This window comes from Pinus tabuliformis, chromosome 2_2 (genome assembly GCF_031772625.1).
Source record: "Pinus tabuliformis cultivar Carrire ecotype Pingquan chromosome 2_2, CPIR1, whole genome shotgun sequence".
In the NCBI taxonomy this organism is placed as follows: domain Eukaryota; kingdom Viridiplantae; phylum Streptophyta; class Pinopsida; order Pinales; family Pinaceae; genus Pinus; species Pinus tabuliformis.
This window is the reverse complement of record NC_142300.1, coordinates 537257438-537283639: the sequence shown is the minus strand read 5'-3', so window position 1 is coordinate 537283639 and position 26202 is coordinate 537257438. Positions and strand designations below refer to the sequence as shown.

At 37.4% G+C, this 26202-nt stretch overlaps 1 protein-coding gene across 1 annotated transcript in view; it reads right to left on the bottom strand.

Moving 5' to 3' along the window:
* Positions 1-26202, bottom strand: part of TIP1 (Ankyrin repeat family protein with DHHC zinc finger domain-containing protein) — a 189466-nt gene that overhangs the window by 12961 nt on the left and 150303 nt on the right. Inside the window, exons 9-12 of the mRNA XM_089404877.1 lie at positions 12318-12395; positions 12092-12190; positions 11920-11998; positions 11662-11810 (exon numbers count right to left, since the gene is read on the bottom strand). Coding sequence (XP_089261003.1) covers positions 11662-11810; positions 11920-11998; positions 12092-12190; positions 12318-12395 — 405 coding nt within the window. The remainder of the gene's footprint in view (positions 1-11661; positions 11811-11919; positions 11999-12091; positions 12191-12317; positions 12396-26202) is intronic.

Sequence of the window (26202 nt, the reverse complement as noted above, 5' to 3'; positions counted from 1 at the left end):
TCAAAGCCAAGCAGTGCAAAATGGATAGGGATTGGACAAGTGAGACAGTTATACCCTCACTTAGTCAATGCTTGAAAACCAACTTTTGGTGGTCCAAAAGCTTTTTCAGTGGGAAGGTCGTGATCCGAATTGGATCCTTAAAACATTTCCATGACTGTTTCAAATTATGTCAGGCTTCAAAATCTTATGAATAACAGGCTTATCATAAATGACCTCTAGACAATGGCAATTTGTGGTCAGCACGGAACAACGAGGGCCCTCGGAAAAAGCACGCTGACCGTTGGCCCATGGAGACCGCGCATGGACGCAAATTGGCAATCATAAGCCCAAATTCGGAAACAGAGGCAGTTTCTGATACGCGATTAGGGCACAGGGCAAAGCTCTCAGTGAAGGAAAGCCCCGAGCGCTTGGTCACAGGGAAAAGCATAGAACCACACTGAAATCGCCGAAATCGTCAAAAGGTGGGTCCTGCGCCCAAAACCGGCAGGATATCGCGAGCACTTCGAGCGGTAAGCGGGTTTGGCCGAGTTCAGCGTGATGCCACACACTGGGCGACGCGTGTCCAACGGATGAGAGAGAAAACCGCTTACATCGCGTGAGTAACAGTCGAGCAACTTACCCACACGATATAGACAGAGACCGTAGGATCTGGAGGCTCCAGATCAACGACAGAGAATTAACCCGATGGATGACCGAATTCGACAGGGAAATAGACTGAGGCATATAAAGATTTGAGGTCCGGCATGACCAATGAGCTGGCAGAAGAATCAGTTTCGCGGGCAAATCTTGGAGCAACAGAAATAATGACCGTTTAAAGAAAACCGAGACTCCGTTCATAAGGCAACAAGTGGCCACCTCTCTATGCAACGTTACACAGCGATGATGACGTAGAGCAGGGGAATTCCAGCGAGCAGAGACAAGCGATCCAGAGAGCCGGGAAGAGGAAACGAACAGTCAAGGAGCAAATGGGCTTTAAGCCACGAACAGACAAAGAGCAGAGAGAACAGAAGTAGAAAGGGAAGCGAATTGCAGAGAACAGAGAAGCCGAACTGACCTACAGAGCAAAGGCAGCATCGAGCAGGCAGAGACAGAGAGAATCCAAGAGTTTATGAACTCCAAAGAAGGCTTGAGAGGTTCAAACAACTCCTTTGTGTAGACCTATCAGGTATTGAGTACCAAATTGGACTCATACCACAAAGACCAGTCGAGATCGAGATTCAGTAAGGGGAGTCTGTGTACTCTAGAGACTTGAGGGATCCAAGCACAATCCTACTGATCATTCTTTGTTAAGTGAGACTCAAATTGAGCTCCTTATTGTAAAATCTTTGCTTTAGGACACAATAGAAAAGGCCACCATTGAACGCTGGACCAGGAAACATAGCCCAGAAGGATTGGGTGAACTCCTTATTAAATTTGTTGTGTTTTTTTGTATTTGCTTACTGTGTTTCTCTTACTGTTCCAAGTGCCTATGTATTTTGCAATCTTATCGATCCGTTGCTTAAAATAACATAGGCACACCCTAGCACATGGGTCTGTAATACCTTCATTAATTAATTGAGATCATTCACGAGTGATTTCAGATCAACTACAGTTGTCATTTCTCTGTCAGACATGACTTCCCCTAGCTCTTGAAGTTCATCCCTCATCTCAGAGATCTTCCTGAAGTGGGGAGCTATTCCTTCCCGATATCTTCATTTTGTACAATTCATTCCGTAGAGATATCACTTCTCCAGTTGGGGTTATTGAGAATAGCTCTACTAGTTTATCATAGATTTCTTTTGATGTTTCAACTTTGGAGACATGAGGAATGAGAAAGTCCTTGATGGATTCTATTAGTATCCTTTGAGCTCTTGTCTCATCCCTATTATACTTGGCTAAGGCTTGAGTTTGTTCCTTAGCAGGAATAGTGACATTCCCTTCGATGTGTTCTAGTAGTTCATCTTCCTTTAGAAGTAAATCAGTCCTCTTCTTCCATGCAAGAAAGTTATTGGTACCTACCAATTTATCGCTTTCCTTGCAAAAAGACATAGATGTATATTTAGAAGGGGGTATATACTTACTTGATAGATTTTGAGATGTAGTAGACTTGTTTTCTCCTTGAAGACTTGATGGCTTGCCTTCCTTAGATCGCGATGTTCTTCAAGTTGTTTTCTCCAAGTGGACTTGCTTGATGATCAGATTTTCTTGATGACTTGTAGCTTGATGTAGGTCCTTCTTTGATTTGCTCTTCTTGTGGGTGCCTTTATGTATGGCTCTTCTTCTTGCTTTGTAGTCTTCCTTGATTAATGATAGATGGTATACCTTCTTGTCCTTGAAGTGATTGAGACTTCTTGGCCAGATGCTTCAACTTTTGTAGATGTCCTTCCTTAATGAGTGTCCTTGAGATTCCCTTTCCTTGATGAGTCACCTTAGCTCTGATACCATGTTGAAAAATCAAGGGCAATGAGGTGTAGTGTGATTCTTCTTGACTTGATAACAATTTGTGGAGTCTTTTTACTTTTCTTGTTAACTTAATCTTCTTCTTATTATTATTAAATGCATGTGTGTGTACTTCATCAAACTGCTACCGAAAACATAAGAACAAGAACACAAGATGTTGGCTCTCTGCTAGGGCCAAAACCTCTCTTCTCTTGAAAGGAAAATCCTTTGGTAAATTTCTCTTATTGAAGCTTCTTATTGATTAATGCCAAACCCTAGACCCTTGACAAGAATATCCTCCAAGCACAAGTCAAGTCCTTTCAAGATTACTTCTTCTTGCAACAATTTGTCCTCCTCCTTCAAGCCCTTTGTATTTCTTCCTTCAGCACTTCTTCCGGCAGCTGTACACTTTAGATTTTATACTCTAGTATGACCTTCGACCTTTTCTTCCTTCGCTTGTGACCTTTCTAACTTGAGGAGATGATCTTGTTGCCTCCCAACCGAGCCTTCTTCTCTTTCACAAATATTGCAAACTTAGAGCAGCACTAATGCATCCCTAGTTCTTCGCACGTGTGAGGGAATACCCTCACAAGAGAGAACTATGTTAGACTTCTCCTTCTACCTTCGCTTGTATAGACTTCTTCCACGCTTGAGTGAGAGGCCTTGTAGGCCTAATGATCTAGCCCAACCAATAAGATTATATGACTCTTATAATGGTATTGTTCTGACCGCAGGTAGGGCTTCCTTTCTTCGCACGTGTGACTGTAACAGCCCTTTAACGCTTTGTTTTTTCTTCCTCCTCTCTTCACTGCACTAGAGGCTCCCTTCTTTCGCTCTTTTCTACCCTTTCCTTGTCCCTTTACTTCACAGATTTCAAAGGTACTTGCTTGACGTTATAGTGGAGTGGACGGCCTCTATATATAGAGGATTGTCCCTCCTTTTAGGCCGACTACAAGATTGTTTGTAGGCCAACTTGTTATCTTTTTCTTCAGATGGCTTCTTTGGTGGTGTTGCTTGCTTGGAGGAGACTTGACTTTGCTTGGAGGGTTATTCTTTGACTCTCATACAAACATATACATGGTGTAGCACGCCCTTAAGGTCTTCAACATTTTTTTTTGACCATTTGACTCACCTATAGCACTTTAACATGTGCTAGACCTATTTCAATGAGCAAGAAACTCATTGACAATATTATAAAAATAATATTTCTTTTCTTGAATAAATACAAATATCAAAGGTACATTTATGAAGACCGAACTTAGTTACATTTCCTTCAATAGAAGTTGCATGTTTCTGATTCCAAGTTCGTGAACCCCACTTTGTATCATCAGTTGATCGGTTCATTGATTTATATGGTCAACACTAGACCAAATATTTGTTTTGCAGTCAACACATTGAGTCAGTTTATGATGGAACCTAGGAGTGTACACTTGGTGGCCACGAAACATGTGTTTAGGTACTTACAAGGCACAGTGGATTATGGTTTGGACTTTGTCAGATGTGATGGAGTCAGATTGACCAGTTGCACAAACTCAGATTGGGTTGGCAATGTCAGAGACCGAAGGAGTACTTTCGGATGTTGTATCTCGTTGGGCTCGGTTGTTGTGTCATGGTTCAACAGGGAACATAGATCAGTGGAATTGAGCAACACAAAGGCAGAGTATATGGCAGTTAGTTAAGCAAGGTGAGAGGCAGTGTGGCTTCGCAAGATGCTTCATGGTTTATTTGGTAAGATGTTGAGACCAACTACAATTTACAGTGATAATCAGAGTCGTATTAAACTCTGAGAATTCAATTTTTCACGACGGTCAAAGCATATAGAAATCAGATACCACTTCATCAGAGATTGGGTTCAGCGAGGGGTTGTAAAGCTTGAGTATATATATCCATTGATGAACATGTAGCAGACATTCTCACTAAGTCTTTGACAAGAGGCAAGCATGGTTTCTTCAAAGACAAGATGGGATTGGTGAGCAACACCTTCCTCGGTAAGAGGGAGTGTTGAAAATAGTACCAAGGAGAGGTGTTACTAGGCTTTTAATCCTTTTAGCCTAATGAGCACATTAATTACTTTTGTCTCAATGATATTTATGAGTTATATTAATGTCATGGGTAGAAAAGGAACTTAGAAGTGTTGTACCATATGTGTTTTTTAATATCACTTGTACTTTATAAAGTGCCTTTATGTGTAAAGTACTAAGTGTATTTTTTTAATACTAAAGTGGGGTGAAAAATCACTTCATGAGAAAAATTAGAAAAGGTACACAACTTGAAAAAGGTACTAGGAAACTTTTAAGCATTGTTTTACAAACCGGTCGTTTCGAAACCGAAACGGCCGAGTCGAACCGAGTTGAAGCCTTGAGGAGTGACCCGGTAGAAAAACCAGTCCGGGAGGCCGAGTCATGACTGACTCGGCCGAGTTATTGCATGACTCGGCCGAGTCAGTCATGACTCGGTCAACCCGGCCGTTTTGCACATCTACTCGGCCGAGTCATTAAATTCAGCCAGTCACCCAAAGAAACAACGATTTTTCTATTTTTTTTTTAACTTTTTAACATTTGGCTGATTGTTGGGGACTCCAAGGTGTTTTCTAAATTGGTTAAGTGCTATTTGGGGTCCATTCCCCTCTCCTAGTATTGATATGATGTTCAAATTTCATGGTAATGTTAAATTTTTAAAGTAAAAGTGACATTCTCCTTAATCTTCATTTTCATCCTTTTACTTAAATTTTTAACATTACCATGAAATGACTCAGGATGTTTAAGAGTGGTTCCAGCCTCATTGGATTTCATATGGAGAAAGTAGAATTTTAGATTTCATTCAAAATCCAGCAGACTTATCATTTTTTCAGGGTTTTAGGATTGGAGGATTGCAATGTTTCCATTGAATTTTGTCATGTATTAGGGTATGGAACTCGTATTTAATCAAGAGCACCAATCCCTCTGTGTACCTTGATGTTAGTGACATTGGTTGTTGAACTCCTCTGGGATTCGCTCTCAAACCTGGAGCTTCTGAAAATGTCGCTTCTGCTCCCGTTTTCGCTCTCGCTCCCCACTTCCGCTCCTGCTCCCAAGTAACACTGAGCTAGATGATGTTGGCAACTCTAGCAGTAGCCAGTACTGGTCATTGATGGGGCCCCTTGTCTGACTCTGATGATGATGATCCAGAGATTGGTCGAGATGATCTTGGCTCCTCTGGCAGTAGCTACTAGCCTCCTTGGTTATTTGTATTTTGTTTTGACTCTTGAGTCTTTGATCATGTATGACAGACTACAGTTGACTATGTATTTACTATTGCCATTGGGTACCACCGTACCATTTTGATATAATGGATTGGTTCATGAGCCTACTTTGATCATATGTTGTCTTCCATGTATATTATAATGTTGTGTGTTTGGAAACTTGAATGAAAATCTTTAAAATTATGTTTAAAATATTTAAAATTATGTTTTTTTATAAAAAAAAAAAATATTTAATGTATTTTTTACAACGACCGAGTCATTGAAATCGAGCCGGCCGAGTCATTACCGAGTCGGAGTCCGAGTCGGAGTCGATCCTCGGCCGAGTCCGAGTCCGAGTCCGAGTTGTAAAACATTGCTTTTAAGTGATGGGGCCAATGTATGAGGGGGCTCATTTGAGAGAATTGATCTCAACTACACATTTGAGGATGAAATCTCAACCATTGGATCCTAGGTTTAGGGATTCAATCTTTTCCAAGAAGACAAAAGAGGAAAAGGGAGGCTCATTCTTCACTACACACTTGAGAGAGAGAATGAGAAAAAAGAGGAGAAGAGAAACTTCATGGAGGAGGAGAGAAATTGCAACTAAGAAAAGGAGCTTGAATCCCAAGGAGGATGATGTACAGCACGCATGAAAATCGAGGAGACAACAGCACAATTTTCGAGGAGTTGAGGCATGGTTTTCAACAGAACAGCAACACGAAAATCAAGGGAACAACAACAAATACTCAACACAAATTTCAAGGGAGGAAACAGTTGTTAATTCGAGGCACAAATTTTAGGATAGCTGCTACATGCAACACAAAAATCGAGGAGGGTGTCTGCAGCGATCAGGATGATTTTCAAGGAGGTACAATCATTCTTCAGCACTGAATTCGAGACAGCTTCCAACACATATTTTAAGGCAGATTCTGGGCACTAATTCCAAGGAGTTGGGGGCAGGGATATTTTGCTAAATTTCCAGGGATGTATATTTGTGGAAATCTTAAAAATTTAGTGGGCACAAATTTCCAAAATAAGTTGAATTAATGCTTTATCAAAAAGGGAGATAAGTATTGTGTTTTATGTACTTGTTTAAATTTCTCAAGCAATATAATCCTCCTTTGAAGACCAGTTTTCCCCAAGAGGCTATGGGGTTTTTTCCAAGGTCAGATTGACCAAAAACTAATGTCTCAAATGTGTTGAATGCTTCCATAACTTTTGTATTAATTATCCGTTGATAGGAAAGTTAAAATTAGTAGAAGCACTCGTTAATGTTTGCAATAAATGCATTCTAAAATTTATATCAGCATGACAAAACATGTGGGTTGGGCCTAAACAAACACATGCAAACTTGTAAACTAGGTTAAGGGTGCATATCATTTAAATTTTTACAACCCTAATGTTGCACCATTTCAAAAGGCTAAACATTCAAACTGGAATAATGCCCAAGTATTATACGAGTCTACAAATGTTGGTCTCTCTAGGAGAACTAAGAATAGAGCAAGGCCGAGCAAAATTTGATTGGAACTTGAAAGAAACCACCATAAAAAAAAATACTCCTCCGAATGACATTATCCCTTTGTGTAATTTGTTATCTCCAACAAGCTAATATCCACTCGCAGATTAGAATCACAGATTGGCCCCATAGATAATACTCCTTCCTCAGTTTCTTTTTGTTTATATTGAGGGGAGAGGGGGTAGAATCTGAAAAGCACGATGATGATTCTGCTATTTATTTCCTAAATTTGTTTTTTGTGGGAAACTGTCAAAGGATATTAATAAAAAGTTACCCTTAAAGAAGAACTTGCTATGGCTTAGATCCACAGAGTGTGCCACTGTGTGGATCATTTTATTTATTTGTACCATGAATGCAATTTTGGCACAGAAAAAACCAACAATTGACATAAAAATATGTATTTATTAATGAATGAATATGAAATGGATGATTTACAGGATGAGAGGCTCGAGCTTAAATACAGCGCTACGTGCCTCTTGGTGAATGGGCATTATCGATGATCATGCTTGTGCCCTAATTAACTAATTTGTTTACAAATACTAAATTTTTATATAACATTGCCTTCCTCCCAAAAAGACGCTTTGTCCTCAAAGCATACGTAATGATAATGTTGTTGACGAAACACTTCAGTTTCCCAAGAAACTTATTTTTCTCGTAAGTCCTTCCACTTGATCAAGTACTCTTTGACTACTCGTGATCGGAGCTTCTTTTCCCTGGTGGATATGAAACCTTATGGCTCTAAAATTACCCTTCATCATCTAAGGATGGAAGCGTTGTTTGTGCTAATTGATGGTCACCAAGTGCCCTTTTAAGGTAGAATACATGGAAAACATGAACACGACTTTTATCTGAGAAGCTTAAACTATATGCAACTTGGCTGATCTTTTTGTTGATCTAGTATGGTCCATAGAACTTTGGTGCCAATTTATTTTTTCCTCTTTGTTTCAACAACAACTGTTTGTATGGCTGGAGCTTGACAAATAACCATTCTCCAACTTCAAATTCTCTCTCGGTTCTGTTTCAGTCAGCTTCTTGCTTTGTACAATTTCTTGCATTATTTAAATTTTCTTTTAGAGTTTGAACGATTTTTTGGGTTTCTTCTAGTTGGTTTTTAACAGCTGGTAGATTTGTTTGGACAGTAGCTAGATCCTTCCATTTCGGAGGTTCCTACCTATACAAAGCTTGGAATGGAGTCATTTTTGCTGACATATGATAAGTAGAATTATACCACCATTCAGTAAGATGCAACCACTGAACCCACTTATTTTGTTTTTCTGTAGCGTAACAACGTAGGTAGGCTTCCAAACATTTATTGACAACCTCTGTTTGTCCATATGTTTGAGGGTGGTAAGCGGAACTCATATTTAGGTAGGTTCCTATGTGGTTGAACAATTCCTTCCAGAAATTACCCTTGAATTGGGCATATCTATCACTCACAATGACTTTCGGAAAACCGTGTAATTTATAAATATTTTTGCAAAATATCTCAGTGATTTGTTTAGTTGAGTCTAATTTCTTCATTGCAATAAAATGAGCATATTTGGTGAGTCTATCGACTACTAGGAAAATCTTATCCTTGCCCTCAGATATAGGTAATCCCTCAACAAAGTCCATTGATATTTCTTCCCATTTCTGATTCGGAATGTTTAAGGGGTGAAGTATTCCAGGTGCCATAATATTTTCACTTTTATTTCTTTGACATTTGTCACATTTTGCTACATATTTCTGAATATCGTGACTCATCCCCTTCCAAAAGAATGATTGACGTGCATTGTAGTAAGTTTTAAAGAATCCTACATGTCCGGCTAACAGTGAATCATGTGACTCCTTGAGTATCTTGGATTTAAACTTGGAGTTTGAATTCAGATATATTCTTCCTTTGTACCATAGAATATCGTTCTTCCATTCAAATTTTGAGTTGTCTAGAAGGTTATTGATTATCACAGTTATTTTTGGATCCTTGGCATACTCACTTTGAATCTCATTAAGCCATTCAGGAACAACAACCGAGACTGCAAGTAATGTTGGTTCTTCGTCCTTCCTAGACAGGGCATCTGCTACTACATTGTCTTTCCCCTTTTTATGTACTATCTCCATGTCAAAGACGCAATTTTTTCAATCCATTTTTGTTGTTCTTCAGAAAGTGTTTTTGGCTGAAGGAGGTGTTGGAGACTGTTATGGTCTGTTCGAATGGAGAACTTACTTCCCAAAATAAATTGTTTGGTTATGATTCATTTCAAATTTGATATGGTTCTGCCCAAGCTGTTGTTCTATCTGATTTGCCGTATCCTGAAGCTTCTTGATGTCGTCGGAATATCCGGTAACCTTACTCTCGAGTTCGACTAATTTTTGGTTAAAATCATTAGTGGCTAGTAATCCTATTCTCAAGATCAATCATTTTTTTGCTGAAATCAGTCATTGTCATCGATGACATTGAACGAGTTTATGGGGGTGTATATTTGTCCGCTAGCTTTTAATTTGAACTAAATTTTTTTAATTAATTAATTAATTAAATGATATAATGATTTTTATATTATAATATATAGTATTAATTGACTATACTCTATATAGTTATATTCATATATTCTGAACATTAACCCTTATACGATGTGTCCGTCCGAGTAGGTTGAATAATCCACGACGTCCACGAACGCGGCCAGAGTTGACCTGAGACACGATCGAAGAGATGGGTTGTCGGTTGTCGCAGAAGGGCTAGCAGCGGACGTCTGCAAGGTGGGTGTGCGTGCAGTGAGAGATTGGGAGACGAGGGCAACAAGGTGTGACAGAGAACGAGGCGGAAAGAGTGAGGACAGAGGACGCAAATGGCAATGAAGCGATATACGTAGTGGAGACAAATGGAGGGAAGAATGACAAGGTTTATTGGGTACACGAAACAGTGAAATGGCGGATGAGTATGACGCTTTTGATGTTAGGGCAGGGGATTGGCTCTGATACCAAAACTTCGGCAAAACAAGGAAGCGTTACAACAGGAACATAAAAATTGTGTGGATATGCATTACAAGGAAGTAATGGAAAAGGATGAAGAAATCTCTCGCCTCAAGGACCACGTCGAAATATTACTTGCACAAGTGAAGAAGACTAAGGTCACAAAGAAAGAACTCAAGAAGAGGAAACCTTGCGTTTCAAGAACCTTAATAAAAATTTATTAAAACAAATCAGAGATCTAAAAGATGAAAAACTCAAATGTCAAAACATTGAAAATAAGTTTGATAAATCAAAAACCAAAGAACTTTTACGTCTAAGAAACCATAATCAAAGTCTACTCAATCAAATTAAGAAACTTAAGGATGATAAGAAAGCATTAAAAGACAAGTTAGAACAATTTACTCAAGAAGAAGTATCGAAATCTCCAGTCGTAACAATCCAAGTTGAAGATAAGAGAACGAATACCGATCCAGTGAATATCGTAACTCAAGAAGAATACAAACTAGTTGAAGAAAAGACGCACTTAGATGTTGCAGTTAAGAAGATAAACACCGCAAGTGAAGATTCTGTAACCAACTCAACAACATCGTCACCTTAAGTAAATAAAAAAATTTCCACCCACTTAATAAGGGAAATTCAAACCAAAAAAGTTCCCTATTGACATCCGAATCATGTGAGTAGACAACTCAACCATGCTACGTATCGCGACCATTCAGACCAGAAACAACAAACTGATGTTCCAGAGAATAGTGATGTAACCTCAATCCAGTCTTGTGATGACAAGTCATTACAAAATTTCAGTGATCAAAATATTCCACAGAAGATTAATCTAGGATGGTCTGATCCCTTCTCAGTGCGACAGTTTTGTTTGTCACTTAGAATATCATATCAACTTGTATCGACGAAGATGATTGTTCTGAGACGAGAAGACATTCAAAACCGAATAAGAGATCAAGCCTTTCTCATCGACAAAGCTTTGAGGAAAAAGCTTTTTGAAGAGGAAGGCAATGTTATGAATAAATATATAGGAAATAATGTAAATGATAATAATTAATAATGATTAATTAATTAGTAATTAGGTTGAAGAGTCATGTCTAAATGAGACATGACTCTCCATGAAGAGACACCTGCTTGGTATATAAGCAAGCCTCTCACTCTCATTTGTATCGATCTTATTCACACATTTAGTATATAATATTTGTATCCTCATGGATATCTTTCTATTCCAAGTCTTTTGGAGTATTTAATCTGAAGAAGGAACTTTGTTCGCTTCAAATCTTCATAGAGAATTCAAATCTTTCAAAACAAAAAAGAAAAAAGGCGTTATTACATTAGTGATTGATTTAGTTCATCCCCCTTGCAAAGCAACAAAATAGTTGTTAAACTGAATGGTCAAATATTTAATGATAACACGTCATGTTCAATAGACTTCAATGGGCATAGTAACTTTCCAATTGGCAACAAACCTTTAATCACCTGTTTTGACAGTTGGCCAATCTTTTCCAATCTGCTGGTTATTTAGTTATATTCAATCTCTTTTCTATCATTAATCAATACTCACCTGCGATGCCTGCATGCCCGTCAGCATTGCAACTCCAAAGAAAAGGAGAAAGTCTATAATGAGAAATGCTAGTGCACCAGGATGATGAGCTGCTACATAATTCACCCATGCCCCAAGACTGGTAGGAGCACTTGGATCCGTTGCTAGTCCTGTATTTCCCAAAAAAAATTCACTTGTGAGAGTATGTCTGACTTCAAACAAACTGATCATCAAAAAATACAATTTACATTAAGTATTCTAATTAAAGGAGATACATACGTTGAAAAGTAATAATGCCAGTAATCAGCATTGCAGAAGTTTCCAGAGAAAGAAACATAAAAAAGTCCCACTTATTCCTCTGCAAGCATAAACAGAGCCACCCAACTTAACATTAGATTTTGGCATTTTTATCTCAAGATGAATATCCGAGACATCATGATCACATTCTCACCTTTCCAACACAATTGGATATCCAAGGGCAATGGTGGTCAAATTGCTCAACACAGCGGTTGCAAGTGGAACAATGCTTGGAGCGCGGAGGCCTGACAATCTGAATCAAAGGACTAAGGTCAGAAATCAAGAAATTTTCTTATTTTCTAATTACCTCCAAGATTGAGGATCCACAAGTTATGGTAAAACCAAATCTCTATCTTAATAAGAGGAATAAAATAGAGCACCTTGCAGGTTGGGCAAAGCTGAGACCACTGTCCTGCCAGTAGAGCAGGGTTGCTCAACTCACTCTTCAGCAAAGGTTCCTGCAATAGGAATGTTTTAGACTTCTCAAGAAAATGTTCTACTATAAGAAAGAAAGTTAAGCAAGTCAAATTTCACGCATAACTTCAGACAATGCATCACTGGCTCAATACATTGTTTCAAACTTTATTAGTATAAAAAAAAATCAAATGAACAGAACCAATATCAATCAAAATGCATAGAAAAATCTCACTAAGATGTGTGCTTTAAGCTTCAACGGTTTCCAGTAAAATCAATTTTCACAAAGAATGAATCATAGATACATAAATCTAAGCTAGAAACACAAATTGTTGCAATCCAAAATTAGGACAGAGATAATTTGTCGTCCGAAAATATGTTATGAACATGAATATGGAATAATACAAAAAAAAAATAATAAATTAAGAAATTATGAAAGGGCATGTCTCAGAAAAACATGACTGGTTACAAAAGGAAACTCCTGCCTAATATTTATACGGGTCCCATCATTGTATTCAATATATCACTTGTACTCATTTATCCTATGATGGGTATTCAAATATTCCAGATATTCTAAATATAATTGTGTGATAACGAACTTTTGTTCGGATCATTTGGTATCAAAGCCATGTTTTCTGTTCCAACCATTGGCCATATAGGCTTTTTAGACATTCAATAAAAAATATTGGAGTTTTTTCCCTATGCTTCAGTTCCTTGACCACATTAAAAAAAAATTCCAAAAATATTTAAATATACACACAAGAAAAGGAAGAGTAAAAAAGATAATCTTGATTCCTCACTAATTACCATTGGTCGTTTATAAGCTCGTGGTTTGAGCAAGCCATGATAATTGCCCATGTTATTTCCAAGGTAATGAAAAGCAAAATAAATACAAATATCTCTTTGCGTGAATGATCCATTGGTGGTTTATAACCTTGTGGTATTTGCAAGGTAAAAAAAAAAAAACAGAAAGAATACACACATCTCTTTATGTGAATGGTCAGTTTTACCTGTTGAAGAATGTAACAAGTGTCGGTCTTCATAATTGTGTTTGAGTCATGATGTAATGTATGTCAAATGAAAGAAAAAGGAATTTTATTATTAAACAAATTGACTTATTAAAGCATGGGTTTCATACTTGGGTCAATGATTTATAGGTGAAAGCATCCATTGTAGGCTTCTAGGGTTTATGTTAAGTGTCCTTGTCCAATGTCATAATGTAATAAACACTTCTTGGGCTTTGTCGATCAAGAAAGAAATTTATTTTTACGTAAAATAGGTCATTTAGGCCGCCTCCACCATGTCGGCTTCAAACTAAACAAGTCAGCCTAATTGAGGCGCAGCAACTCAACCTCATTTGGAGCACTCACTCATCAAGTTCAATCTGCAATTTCTGGGACAAGAAAAGGGTGTGAAATTCAAGGAACAAGGAGGAAAGGGCTAGCGAAAAAGGACATTGTCAAGCACTAGAAGTCGAAATTTTCTCTCTCCCTATCGCACACATGCGAAGTTGTTGGATTGTTGTTGGGTCGAAGTTATGAAGTAGCTGGGGTCGAAATTTTGGATTGCGTTTGGGGGTTGAAATTCTAGATTGTTCCCAGGGGTTGAAATTATGAAGTTGTTGGGGGTCGAAGTTTTGGATTGTTGTTGAACTATAGTTGTTGAACAAGAAGATACTATCGAAGTTTGTTGAATCATCTTGGAAGGTTGAATTGGTGGAGGAAGGTCTTTCGGGTCTAAGGTCTTGGTCTATCTCAATTTGATTTACTAGCGGAACAGTTTGACTAGGTTTTCCCTTATAAAGGGGTTTTAGCCCTAGCTGAGAGACTACATCTGGTGTCGTTGATCTTCATGCTTTTGTTTTGATAATTGCTCGATGATACAAAGATAAAAGAATAACATTAAAGAAAAAATAATAAGAACACAAGTAATTATCAACATTACGGAAATATTTCTGCCTTTCTGATTTTCTAACATTACCTTATCATTTCACATCGAGGAAATTAACCGAAGAGTTAAAGGTGCATACGTGGACATATGTTTTATATTATATCCCAAAAAAAGGTAAAGGAAATTGTATACATAGAAGGAATTTTTTTATGTTATAAAAATGGTATTCAAAGTTATATATATCTATCTTGAAGTTATACTTTATAACATATTGTAACCAAAAATTAAATTACATATTGAAGAAGTGGATTTTTCACACCTTGTAGACTCACTTATCACAAAGAATACATAATCTTCATAACAAAAATAAGTGTACAAGGCAAGAAGTGAGCATTGGAAGCCACTTATTTCAACAATTTTGAATATTTACCCTCTAACAAGAGGTTTTTCATTACAGTTTTCAACAAAGCTAAAGATCGTGCGCAAGTCCTTGACTCTGGCCTTTGGTTTTGGGGAAGTGTTGGCCTCTCTATGCAGACCTCGTTCCCCTCTTTCGACCTGCTCCTAGCATTAGTCGCCACTGCTCCGATCTGGGTAAGGCTCGCCAATCTCCCTTTACATATGTGGAATCTCGAAACTCTAACGTCAATAGGAAATGCATTATGCAGATTCTATTGCTACAGCAAAGACACCAGACTCTACTTGAAGCCCACGTATAATCGCATATGTGTGTAAATGGACTTCAGCAAGGGCTTCCCTGTTGATATCAAGGGCGATCAAGGTCTCTCACCCTCAATACTCTTGGATACAACCCATGGATTATGAAATAAACATACAACAATCACCACAAAAATTGTTGATAATCACCACAACAATCACCACTATCGTATAGTTAACCACACGTTACCATCCATGATTGTCGCCATATGATTATTTTGAAGTCATACAAAATTCCTACACTCTAATTCCAACCCGCCACATTTGTTTTTTTACACTACTACTGCCATAGATTGCAATTGCCACAATACTATACAATTTGTTACTACTTGTTGTCATCCATACACTTAAATTGCAGTGCCATGGGATTTTAATTGACGATAAAACCAAAATGGTTCAATTTTGGCAATCAAGTTCTATATCCTTACAGCCATATGATTAAAAAAATCGAGTTGCATATAAACATATGACTAGATAATCAAAAAACATAAATGTAGTCATCAAATCGTTGTACAACCGCCAATCCACTTGCGTTATCAGGTTAAGGAGAATCACCTTTGTATAGTATCCATTCACCTCCGTACTTAAACCGACATGACACTACTAATTGCCTATCTACGCAGTCTCCTTGGATAAAGTACTTTCAATGTGTTGATATTTGCTAGAGACCAAGGAACCATTGGTTAATATTGAAGCCACAATCATCTATCATAGGCAAAGTGTGAGTTTTCAATTCAAGAAAATCATCGATCGCAGCCTTTCAAGTATCGAAATACGGTACCATTCCAAAGTTTGAGTCAAAATATATTAAAAGGGGTTTTGAAATTCAATAAAAGGCATATATTTCAAAACTCCTTAACTAAAACTATTACTATAGTCTAAGGACCTTGGGTAAATAGAAAGAAATTGCAGTTCAACAAATTATATAACATCAAAACAAAATTATCAAAAGCAAAAATAATAATAATAACAATAAAATAAAATAAAATTGGCATTATTAAAGGAGTCATAAGAGGTAGAAGCATAAGAGAGTGACAAGAAAAACCTCAAAAGAAAGCATAAGTGGAATTATAGAAGTAATTTGTTATTAATAGAACAAAAAATTACAAGATCTTGATAGCATTGAAGCATAACCTTCAAAAGGTTATGCTTCAATGCTATTTAGAATAAAAGGGGCTCTTGCAATGTAACGTATTACTAATTCTATTAATCCTGCAGAAAAAAACAATACTTTGGTCCTAAATTTACGCATCAATGAGTCATTCCTGACTCAAATAGAATTGAAAAATTAAGCTTCTGGGACACAAAACAATATGACATAATTCATTTACAACTAACTATTGGTGATTATACCCTTATACCTCAATTCACCATTAGATCCTTGTGGAGCGATGAAGGTGATATAATTCTAGGTTCACCCTAGATGGAAACATTAAGATCCTTCATATTAAATACAAAGAAAAAAATTCTAACATTTTCCTACGAGAAGAAAAAAAATAGCACTACATGTTACATTGGAGTCAAATTCAGTAACACTAGAAGACATTAAAGATATCTCAGTGGTAATCCTTCAACAAAATCAATGCAATGTTGCAAACATCGAAATCGGGATAAAATCGGCAACAGTCCAGAAAACCAAAAAATCATAAAATATCGAGAAAAATTAGCAAACATCGACAAAATTAAGATACCATCAAAATATCGGTAAAAATCAACAAAAAATCTTAATTTCGTGATTTTTTTGTGCTAAAATCGAGATGTTTGCAACACTACAAAATATGCAAAACAAAGCTAACAAAATTATCACATACTAAAATGAAGAAATTTCTTACCTTACGGACCATAGTGAAAAATAACTTACACAAATTAAGAAGCTTAAGAAGGATAAAAAGTCACTCGAAAACAAAGTACACCAACTTATTGAGAAGAAAACATCCAAATCTTCAAGTGTGAAAATGTAGGTTGTGGAGAAAGGAACAAATACATATCCATTTAATATCACAACTCAAGAAGATGTCAAACCAGTGGATTTTCACCTGGAAATTCCAAGTGAAAATCCAACAATCAACAATGCAACACCAAGGTGTGAAGAAAAAATAAACCAAAAAGAATGCTACAAGAACAACAAGGGAAAGTCATGATACAAAGACACCTTGTCAACATCCTAATCACAAGTGCAGGTACATTAACCAATCAGTGTATTAGCATCAATCAAAAGGGAAAAAATTAACCTATCTTCCAAAGAATATTGATACCAATATCATCGAGTCTCATGATAAAAACTCATCTCCGGAAGCCTATAAGCGCAATGTTTCAAATAAGATCGAATTAGGATGGTCAAATCATGTTACAGTTCGACAATTCTGCTCAGCAATTAGAAAATTGTACCGACTCCTATCACCAACCATGACAACACCAAAACACAAAGAATCAAGTGAATATACTAGATGTGAAAATAAAAGACATAAAGCCTTCTCATCAATATGCTTTGAGGGCAAAGCATTTCTAAGGGGATGGCAATATATATATATATATATCACAACTCATAATTAAATAATAATTAACAAGTAATAATTAGTATAATGAAAGGGCATGACAATTCAAGAAAGGGCACTCTGTTTAGAAATATATACGAGGCCCCATCATACTATTATATCATATCATTCTCATACATTTATGTATTATTATTTTGTCCTCAATGGATATATTTATTTTCCAAATATTCTAAATTATTAAATCGTGAGCCAGGTTCGGTTTTATCACACAAATCAGCAAACAATCTCCAAATGTTGGCAAGAGTGCATCAAAGTTGCATGCTCAGCTCCAAATGCATCCAAATAAGGGGATCCGGTAGACCACACCCCTAATCTTACTCCTCATGTCGATGCATGGACTTCCCAAGTGTTTGAGATGAGAATCTATACAAACCAAAGAAAAAGTTCTTGCAGAAAAGTGTAACCGCCTCAAATCTGCTCCAAAGTTGATACCATTTGTCTACATGTACAATATATAATTCGTTGTGCCCTTCCAATTGAATACATGGTTTCCAAAACAGAAAAACTCCCCTTTTCAACAATGAAAATAGAGGGGGTATAATGACAATTCCATGTGGTACATCCCAAAGTGTAATGAACCAATGTTTTACTCCCTCATGGGTAGACACCCTCACCATTACTGCGTACACTAGTAACATGATGTCATCATGAAAGGTCACAAACTCCTCTTCAAAACATGCATACACCTTTAAGGAAGTTCCAAAGGTCACCCTTCAAAATGCCCAATCAGGTCAGCCCTCTAATCAATACTAGCACTGCAGGTTGGCTCCACTCACAACTACATTAACTTCCAAAAGAAGAGCAGATTGGCTCCAATCAATATATGATAATATTCACACGTATATATATATTCCCTTTGACCATTATTCTTGCCTCAGTCAATTGCATGACCAAATTTCAGAGCCAAGTCACACATCTGGTCACACATGCAACATCCTTGGACCCTTCCGCGTCATCAACAATCTACGCAGCCTGATAACCAAGGTTTCCATCTCTCCTCTTCAAAATGTCATTCATAAACCCGGAGATGCCGCTACAGGTGCCATGGAAGGGACAGATCCACCATCAACTTTATGACTTGTATGTTCTACAATATCTCCTCATTTCTCTACCCACCTTCCATACAATAGGGTATCAAGGTTTATTTTATCTTTGTTGGAAAAATCAGTGCTTAAAACCACTATCAACATAATTGTACTTAATATTGTCAGCAATGGAGAATGCATTGTCATTTTCATTACCTTTACTATTATGTAAACCCATCTTCAAGATTCTCCTCTTCAGTGCAAAATCTACATCCAATGGCAACGTAATATTAGTATAATCTGAATCCTCATTTTTCATTTTTGCTACTACTATGATCTGTCGTATCAACCCATGCTACACTTTCATGACTTTGCTCCAAAATTTCCCGGCTGAGAAAAACTTCTTTCACCTCTGTATGCATCAAGATCTTCTTCTTCACTTGGCAATCCTCTTGAACAGATATTTTCTACAGAAACATGGTTAAGATTAGCACTACCAAATCATCCCATTCATATTTTGTAGTCCCATCCTCTAATAACAAGGGTAATCATGTCGTATAAAATTTTGACCTTCAGGAGCACCCCCACAAAAAATAAATAAATTACACAACCAGATGTTGGGTAACAATTAACATAGGGAACCCTAAGTCGAGCAACCTCTTTAGGAGAACTTGTTAATGTGGATTGTCTTCTTTTCTTGGATAGATATTGGTGAACCTTGGATGCGTGCATGATAAACTTGGTAAGTGGACATATTTTATCTTGGTTATTGTTTATAGATTATGTTGTTATAAGCAAGTAGGCATAGTATTTTAATTTTCATTTTACTTAGAAAAACCCTTCTTCCAAGACTTGGAGGAAAGAGCAAGTGCACTTTTTCCCTTATTCTTTCCTTCAAGATCGAGGATGCCATAGGTCAAATCTATAGCGTGAGTGTGCTCGCCCTAGCCTTTTGAACATCTATCTACTCCAATCATCTTCAATGAGGGTTGATCCTTGACTCCATATGCCCTAGATTGAGAAAGGAACTAGTCATCTCGCTTATGTCAATCCATATTTCTTTAAAAATTATTTTTCTTTTTGTATTAGGGTTATTTTGGGTTTAGGTATAGCAAAATCTTTTATTTTCTTAGTCCTAGGGTTTAAAAGTGTTTGAAATATGTTACAAATTATGAACTGTAATTAAAGGTGCATTTTTCAGCCATTTTCTAGGGCTGATGTCTAGGGCTTTTACTGCTGTTATATGCTCTTTTATTACAGAAAAATTGTAATTACATCTCTATTTTACTCGTATAGTAGCCCTTACTTTTCACTTCGTTATCTTAGATTCCAAGACTGTTTATTATTGCTGTTGTAAATTCGTATATTGCTGCAATTTCATGTCATACAAAATAGCTTGGCATACCATACTGTAATTTCTTGATTATGTATGATTGGGTACCTTCATTGAGCTTGTATTGGTTACCCTGAGTCTCTAAAACAACTATAGGACCCTTGAGCTCAAATCCAGAAATTACTTCTAATTCCACTTTCAACCATAATCGCCTAATCTTATTTCTTGATAAAATCATGGTAGAATCCTTAGAAGGGCTCTTAGCTTAGTTTGGCTAGGTTATTTGATACCTATGACCTACTAAGGAAGCCTCCCTTGTGTTGGATTGTGTCCATCACTAAAACAACGTTAGCAGTTGCTAGGGTGACAATGGTGATCGTTACCCACCAAAAGTGTGCAACCCATACAAACAAACAAACAAAAATTATCCCCATTGGTAAGCTTGCCAACCAATAGCCCTATGATGGCCCCATGAATAGCTTTGCATCAGCTCTCTCAACCAATCCTCCAATTAGTGATCTCTCCCATCTGGCATGCTTCTTTAAGGAAGGCAGGTCATCTATCAAAAGGTACACTAACCATATCTGTAACCATGCTTTCATTTAATGTTTCTGGGTATGCTAATATGGACCACAAGCCAAGCTAAATGATTGACCGCTCTTGATTGTACTCTTGTTCCCATGCTTCACCTGGGAGGTTATTCTTTTCCCCTAATCAAGTGTGACCTCCCCTGAGGGGTACTAATAGGAGGCACTGATTGAAGTAGTGTGCCCAAGGTAATCCATACTTAAAACCTTGCATGTTTCCCTTATTGTCCACATTCATTCTTTGAGTCGAGTGTCATTTGTCACTAGGACTGGCACCCTATACCCTAATCTCTAACTCAGGGCCCAGAAATTTTCCCTAAGAGGTTGATGCAGCTGCAAGAAAGATAAAAGCATTTGAACCCACAAATAAAGAAAAGGTAATTGCAAAATATGGCAAGGACATCGTAAACACATAGGCAAAAGCCTAGCATGAGCTCTACCCCCCTCCACCCCATCCTCCCCCCATTAGCCATCACCCAATTCCCTAGCATTTTATGAATGTTCCAACCACGATGAGAGAGAAACTGCTACATCTTTAAGGGGTATTGGAAAAGTATAAAGCAAGGAGGGCCTTGCAAGCTATGCATGAAAGAAAGATAAATCATCAAAGCAAAAGGCACACTAGAGGGGTAAAAAAAGAAAGCCAAGGAAAGGGGTAACTAATACCTCCACGATTGTTCCCTTTTCTCATTATAGCACTTACAGGTGTTGGAACAATAGTTTTAAAACCCGGCTAGTCTTAACCAAAAACTAGTCAAACCATCCCAACGATCTGGTTTGGGGACTAGTTGGAACCAATTAGGTACAAAACTAACTTGTCAGTTGATACCAGTTTGGTACCTGTTACCCACCAAAATGGTAACCCCATAGGAGGAAAACTTTCTCCTACATTTGACAATCAATCAATCAGCTAGATAGCCAGCAACCCCTGCCAGCCATCATTAGACAATGATGTGCCATGTGTCTCCTCTATTTGCATCAGCCATGTGCCTCTCACCATCTGACATTGACACTTGGATGAAGGTGGGTTTCTATTCCAAAAGGTACTTTGATCATTCTGCAGTCAAGTGCTTATACTTGTTTGTTTTGGACATTTAGTATGGATGATGGGGTGATCTAGAAGATTGACAGACCTTGACCATAATTTTGTTCTCTCACCTTACCAAGGGGGTTAATTTTAAATTGTATAATTAATTAAAAGTTATAATTTAACTAAATATATATATATATATATATATATATTATATAATAATAATTATTATGATTATTATTATAATATATATATATATATATATCTTATTTAAGAAAAAGGTATCCAAAGAGGAAAAGGGAAAACCTTGATTCCAAGATAGTACTGTCGACGACTTATGCATGCCAAAATGATGTGGACAAATGAAGAAATTTTGAGTGATTAAGCTTTGAGGACAAAGCTCCTTGAAGAAAAGGCAATGTTATGAATACAATTTATATAAAAATAAATATAAATAAATCATAACGATTAATTAAATACTCATTAGTTAAACTGAAGGCATGTCTAAAAGACATGGCTATTCATGAAAGGGCACCTGCCTGGGTATATAATCAGGCCTTCATTGTAACATTCAATCATCCTTGTACATTTCATCTTATTAATAAAACATTATTTACAATACCTTTGTGTATTTTACATTTAAAGCATACCAAGCGACAGTTTTGTCACTTCAAGAAGCCACGGACTACAAACCTGGCCTTATATTTTTTAGCACTTGAATCAACTCCATGTTTAATTTTGTAGATCCATTTAGAAGTGACCACAGGCTTGTCCTTAGGTCTAGGCACCACTTCCTAAACATCATTCTTCATGATCAATTCATATTTCTCATTCATTGCATCTTTCCATACTTAGTGCTTTACGGCTTCTTCAAATGTGCAAGGTTCAGCTTGAACAATAGTACTCATGGCAGCCAAGTACCCTTGATACCTGTTAGGCTTCTTACTTGTTGAAAAACCTAGGGCATCAATTGTATAGATGATTTCTCTACTTATGATAATTGCTTGTGATATATTTCTTCCTTAATGATTATCATCTTCTTTTCTTGAGTTATTATTGTCTTCTTTTCGTCAAGACAATTACCAAATCATGAACAATAAAGAGACAAGAGACACAACATATAGGCTTGTCATCCAGGGCCAAAACCTCCCACTCTTTGAGAGGAAAACCCAACGAAATTCTTCTTATAGATCTTCAATTGACGAACACCAAGACCATGACAAAGACCAAGTCACTAGCCTCCTCTCCAACACTTCTCTTCCTCTTCTCCTTCTCAGCTTCCTTCAGAATCTTGGTCTCTTCTTGTAGGACTGCAACCCTACCACAGAAACCCTAGATTATTTTCACTTCCTTGCATAGTCTCCTTAAGAGAGAGACTTATTGCACTTCTACTCAGCTCCTTCTAGCGAGGTCTTTTACCCAAACAAGATCACCTCAATGTAGCTGCAATGTTTTGACCTTCTTTTGACACCTTCGGATTTGCTACCTTCGCATGTGGGAAGACAAATTAGCCCAAAACAGTCACATTTATCTTCTCTATCCTTCTTTCTTGTTGAGCTAATGTAGAGGCTTCTTTTAGTGTCTCTTTCGTACTTCTTTGTAGATTTTATTCACCAAATTGCTTGTGTCTAAATGAGGACAAGCACTTGTAAATATAGTTGTTGGTCATGACTGTTTTAGGCCAACATGATCTTTGGAGAAGAGTGAGTTCATCTTCTAGAATAATCTCTTCGTTGTAGGGCGACATGATGAGGGCTAGTGACAAGGTCTTGGAGGATGACTTTACATAGACAAGTATGACTCTTTACAATGTATAACATGTCTTCGTTACATGACAATGACTCTTTAGACTTTTATGACTAGATGACAAAAATTCCTAAGGGCTTTCAATGGGAGCCTATACTAAAAATAAGATCTCTTGCTCATGAAACACATGATGCAAGCATTACAATAATTTTATTTTTCTTCTTTACATCTCTTACATAAAATCATAATTACATGTCATTATGAAGACCGAACCTAGTTACACTTTTCATCATTACTTTCACGAAATGTCCCTCTTGGAGCAGCATGTCTTTCAGCATCTTCGAAAATATCTTTGGGCCATAGTGGTCTTTTCCTTGAGGTAAAGGGATCACCAGGAGATCGATCAAAAAGATCCATCGGGCCATCAACCTCAAGCATAGGGGCATCCATCGGAGGTTCCTCTTGTGATTTAGCAGCAGCATCATCGTCCTTCCTTTGTCTTCATCAAAGGTAACATCTAAACTTACTTCCACATCTCTTTGACCAGGTACATAGATTCTATATGCCTTTGAATTTTCACTATAGTCAACAAATATACCTTTCTTCCCGAAAGCTTCCAACTTATTCCTTTTCTCTTTAGGCACATGAAAGTATACTGGACAACCAAAGATTCTAAGATGAGAAACATCAGGTTTCTTACCAATGAAGACTTCCTTGGGTGTCCAGAAATCCAAAGCTTGATGTGGGCTATGTATACAGCAGTGTTCGCAGCTTCTCTCCATAAGAATTTCGGTAGACCTTGATCATAGATCATGGCACAGGTGGCTTCCATGATTGTTCGATTCTTCCCTTTAGCAAAACCATTCTGCTCAGGAGTGTATGGAACAGTTGTCTCCTCTTAATGTCAGCCTCTCTGCAAAAGTCATTGAATTCATTTGATTCATATTCGATTCAATTGTCTGTCCTCAACGTCTTGATCTTCTTCCTTGTTTGATTCTCCACTAGTACTTTGAAAGAACATAACCATTTGAACACTTCATCCTTCCTTTTGAAGAAATAGATACATGTTTTGCGAGAGAAGTCATCCACAAAGATTGCACAATATATGTATCCTCCTAATGAGGTTACAGGCGGGGCACCAAATAGGTCAAATTGGACCAATTGAAAAATATCAAATGTCTTGCTTTCACCAAAAAAGAATGGTCCCTTTGTATGTTTCCCGTCTACACAACCTTGACAAACTCCTTCATGGTTCATATGAAAGTCGGGCATCCCCATGACCATCTTCCTTGCCCCAAGTAAGGCTTTGTATTGTAAGTGGGAAAATCTCATGTGCCTTAGCTCACATTGAAGAGAAGTATCACTTGCCATAGCTCCCAAAGGAGCTACACCACTTGATAGAGACCATCAACCCTAAATCCAGGAGTAAATGCATCTTTAGGTTTTCTATGACAAATATGTACCTTTCCATCAATGAATGCTACCTTGAAGCCTTTATCTTCTATCGCATAAATAAATACCAGGTACTTCTTCAAATCGGGCACATATAACACTTCCTGTAGATGTATGGTTAGACCGTAATTCAAGAGAAGAGTGACAGTTCCTATCCCTTTCACGAGGTAGGTAGCATTATCTCCAAGTATAATCTTTCCATTAGTTTTCCTCTCAACTAAATTTGAGAAGGCTTCCTTGTATCCAGTGAAGGGCCTTGAGGCTCCACTACCAATCAACCAATGATCCAATGTAACCAGAGGAGAGGTAGTAGATAGAGCAGAAATAAGATAAAACCCATCTTGTTTTTCTACAATATTACTTCATCATATCTGGCATTTCTTGTTCTTTTGGGAGGTCAACCATTTCCATTTCGAGCAGCTCGAGCATTCCTCTTTCCTTTGTTGTTGAACCTGTTGTTCATTTGATTGCCATTGCTTTTGTAATTGTTGTTGTTGTTGTTGTAATCATCCCTTGGCGAATTCTTCTTGTGAGGGCACTCTCTATCATAGTGGTCGAACCTGTTACAATCGTAGCATCTTCCTTTACCTTTTCCTTTGAATCCATTCCTAGATCCTTGACCCTGTCTCCTTGGACCAACATTATTCTTCCTCTTTGCATGAGAAGAGAAAGCAATAGGTTCATTCCAATTGTTGGATTTATCTTTTTCCATCATTCTTGTCTCCTCTTGAGTGCATCTAGCCAATAACTCATCAAAACCAGGTATCTTGTCATTGTTGAGAATGGCGGTGACAAATACATCCCATGGTCTTGAAAGACTCCAAGAGCAATGAGAGTGACTTCCCTGTCAACAGTAACTGCTCCAATAGGTAGCAAGTCATTCTTGATTTGAGTTATTCTCACGAAATAGAATTGGATAGACTCCCCTTTATCCATCTTGATATCCTTCAGCTTGTTCTTGAGAAAGAGGATTTGATTTGCATTGTTCACTTTGAATATCCCAACCAACTTATCATATATTTCCTTAAAAGTTCCCAAATCAAAAATGTAGGCAACCAAATGCTTTTGAATGTTGTCAATAAAATTTTCTTAGCTTTGACCTCACCTTTTCTATACTTCGTTTTCACGACAACAGGTGCATTTGAAGATGGCTCCACCACTTTTCCCTACACATAGTCCAATACTTCACACTCCTCCAAAGTCGGGTCCAAAGTCATCTCCCATGCACGATAGTCAAATTTATCATTGAGCTTGTCCGCGGTCTTGAAGTAAGATGTAGAGGCCATGGAGACTTGTCCAATAATCTTTGTCCAACAAAGCTCTTAGTGATTGTTTTTCTCTCTTGCTTTCACTTTGTCCTCACCTTGGCTCTGATACCATGTTAATTGTAGATAACAATGGTATGTTCTATGCTTGCAACAATTATTTAAATGTCTTTTTATTAGCCCAATGATAATTTCCACTTATTTTCCAATAGCAATCCTGTAAACCATTAATGACATTGACAGTAACTGTA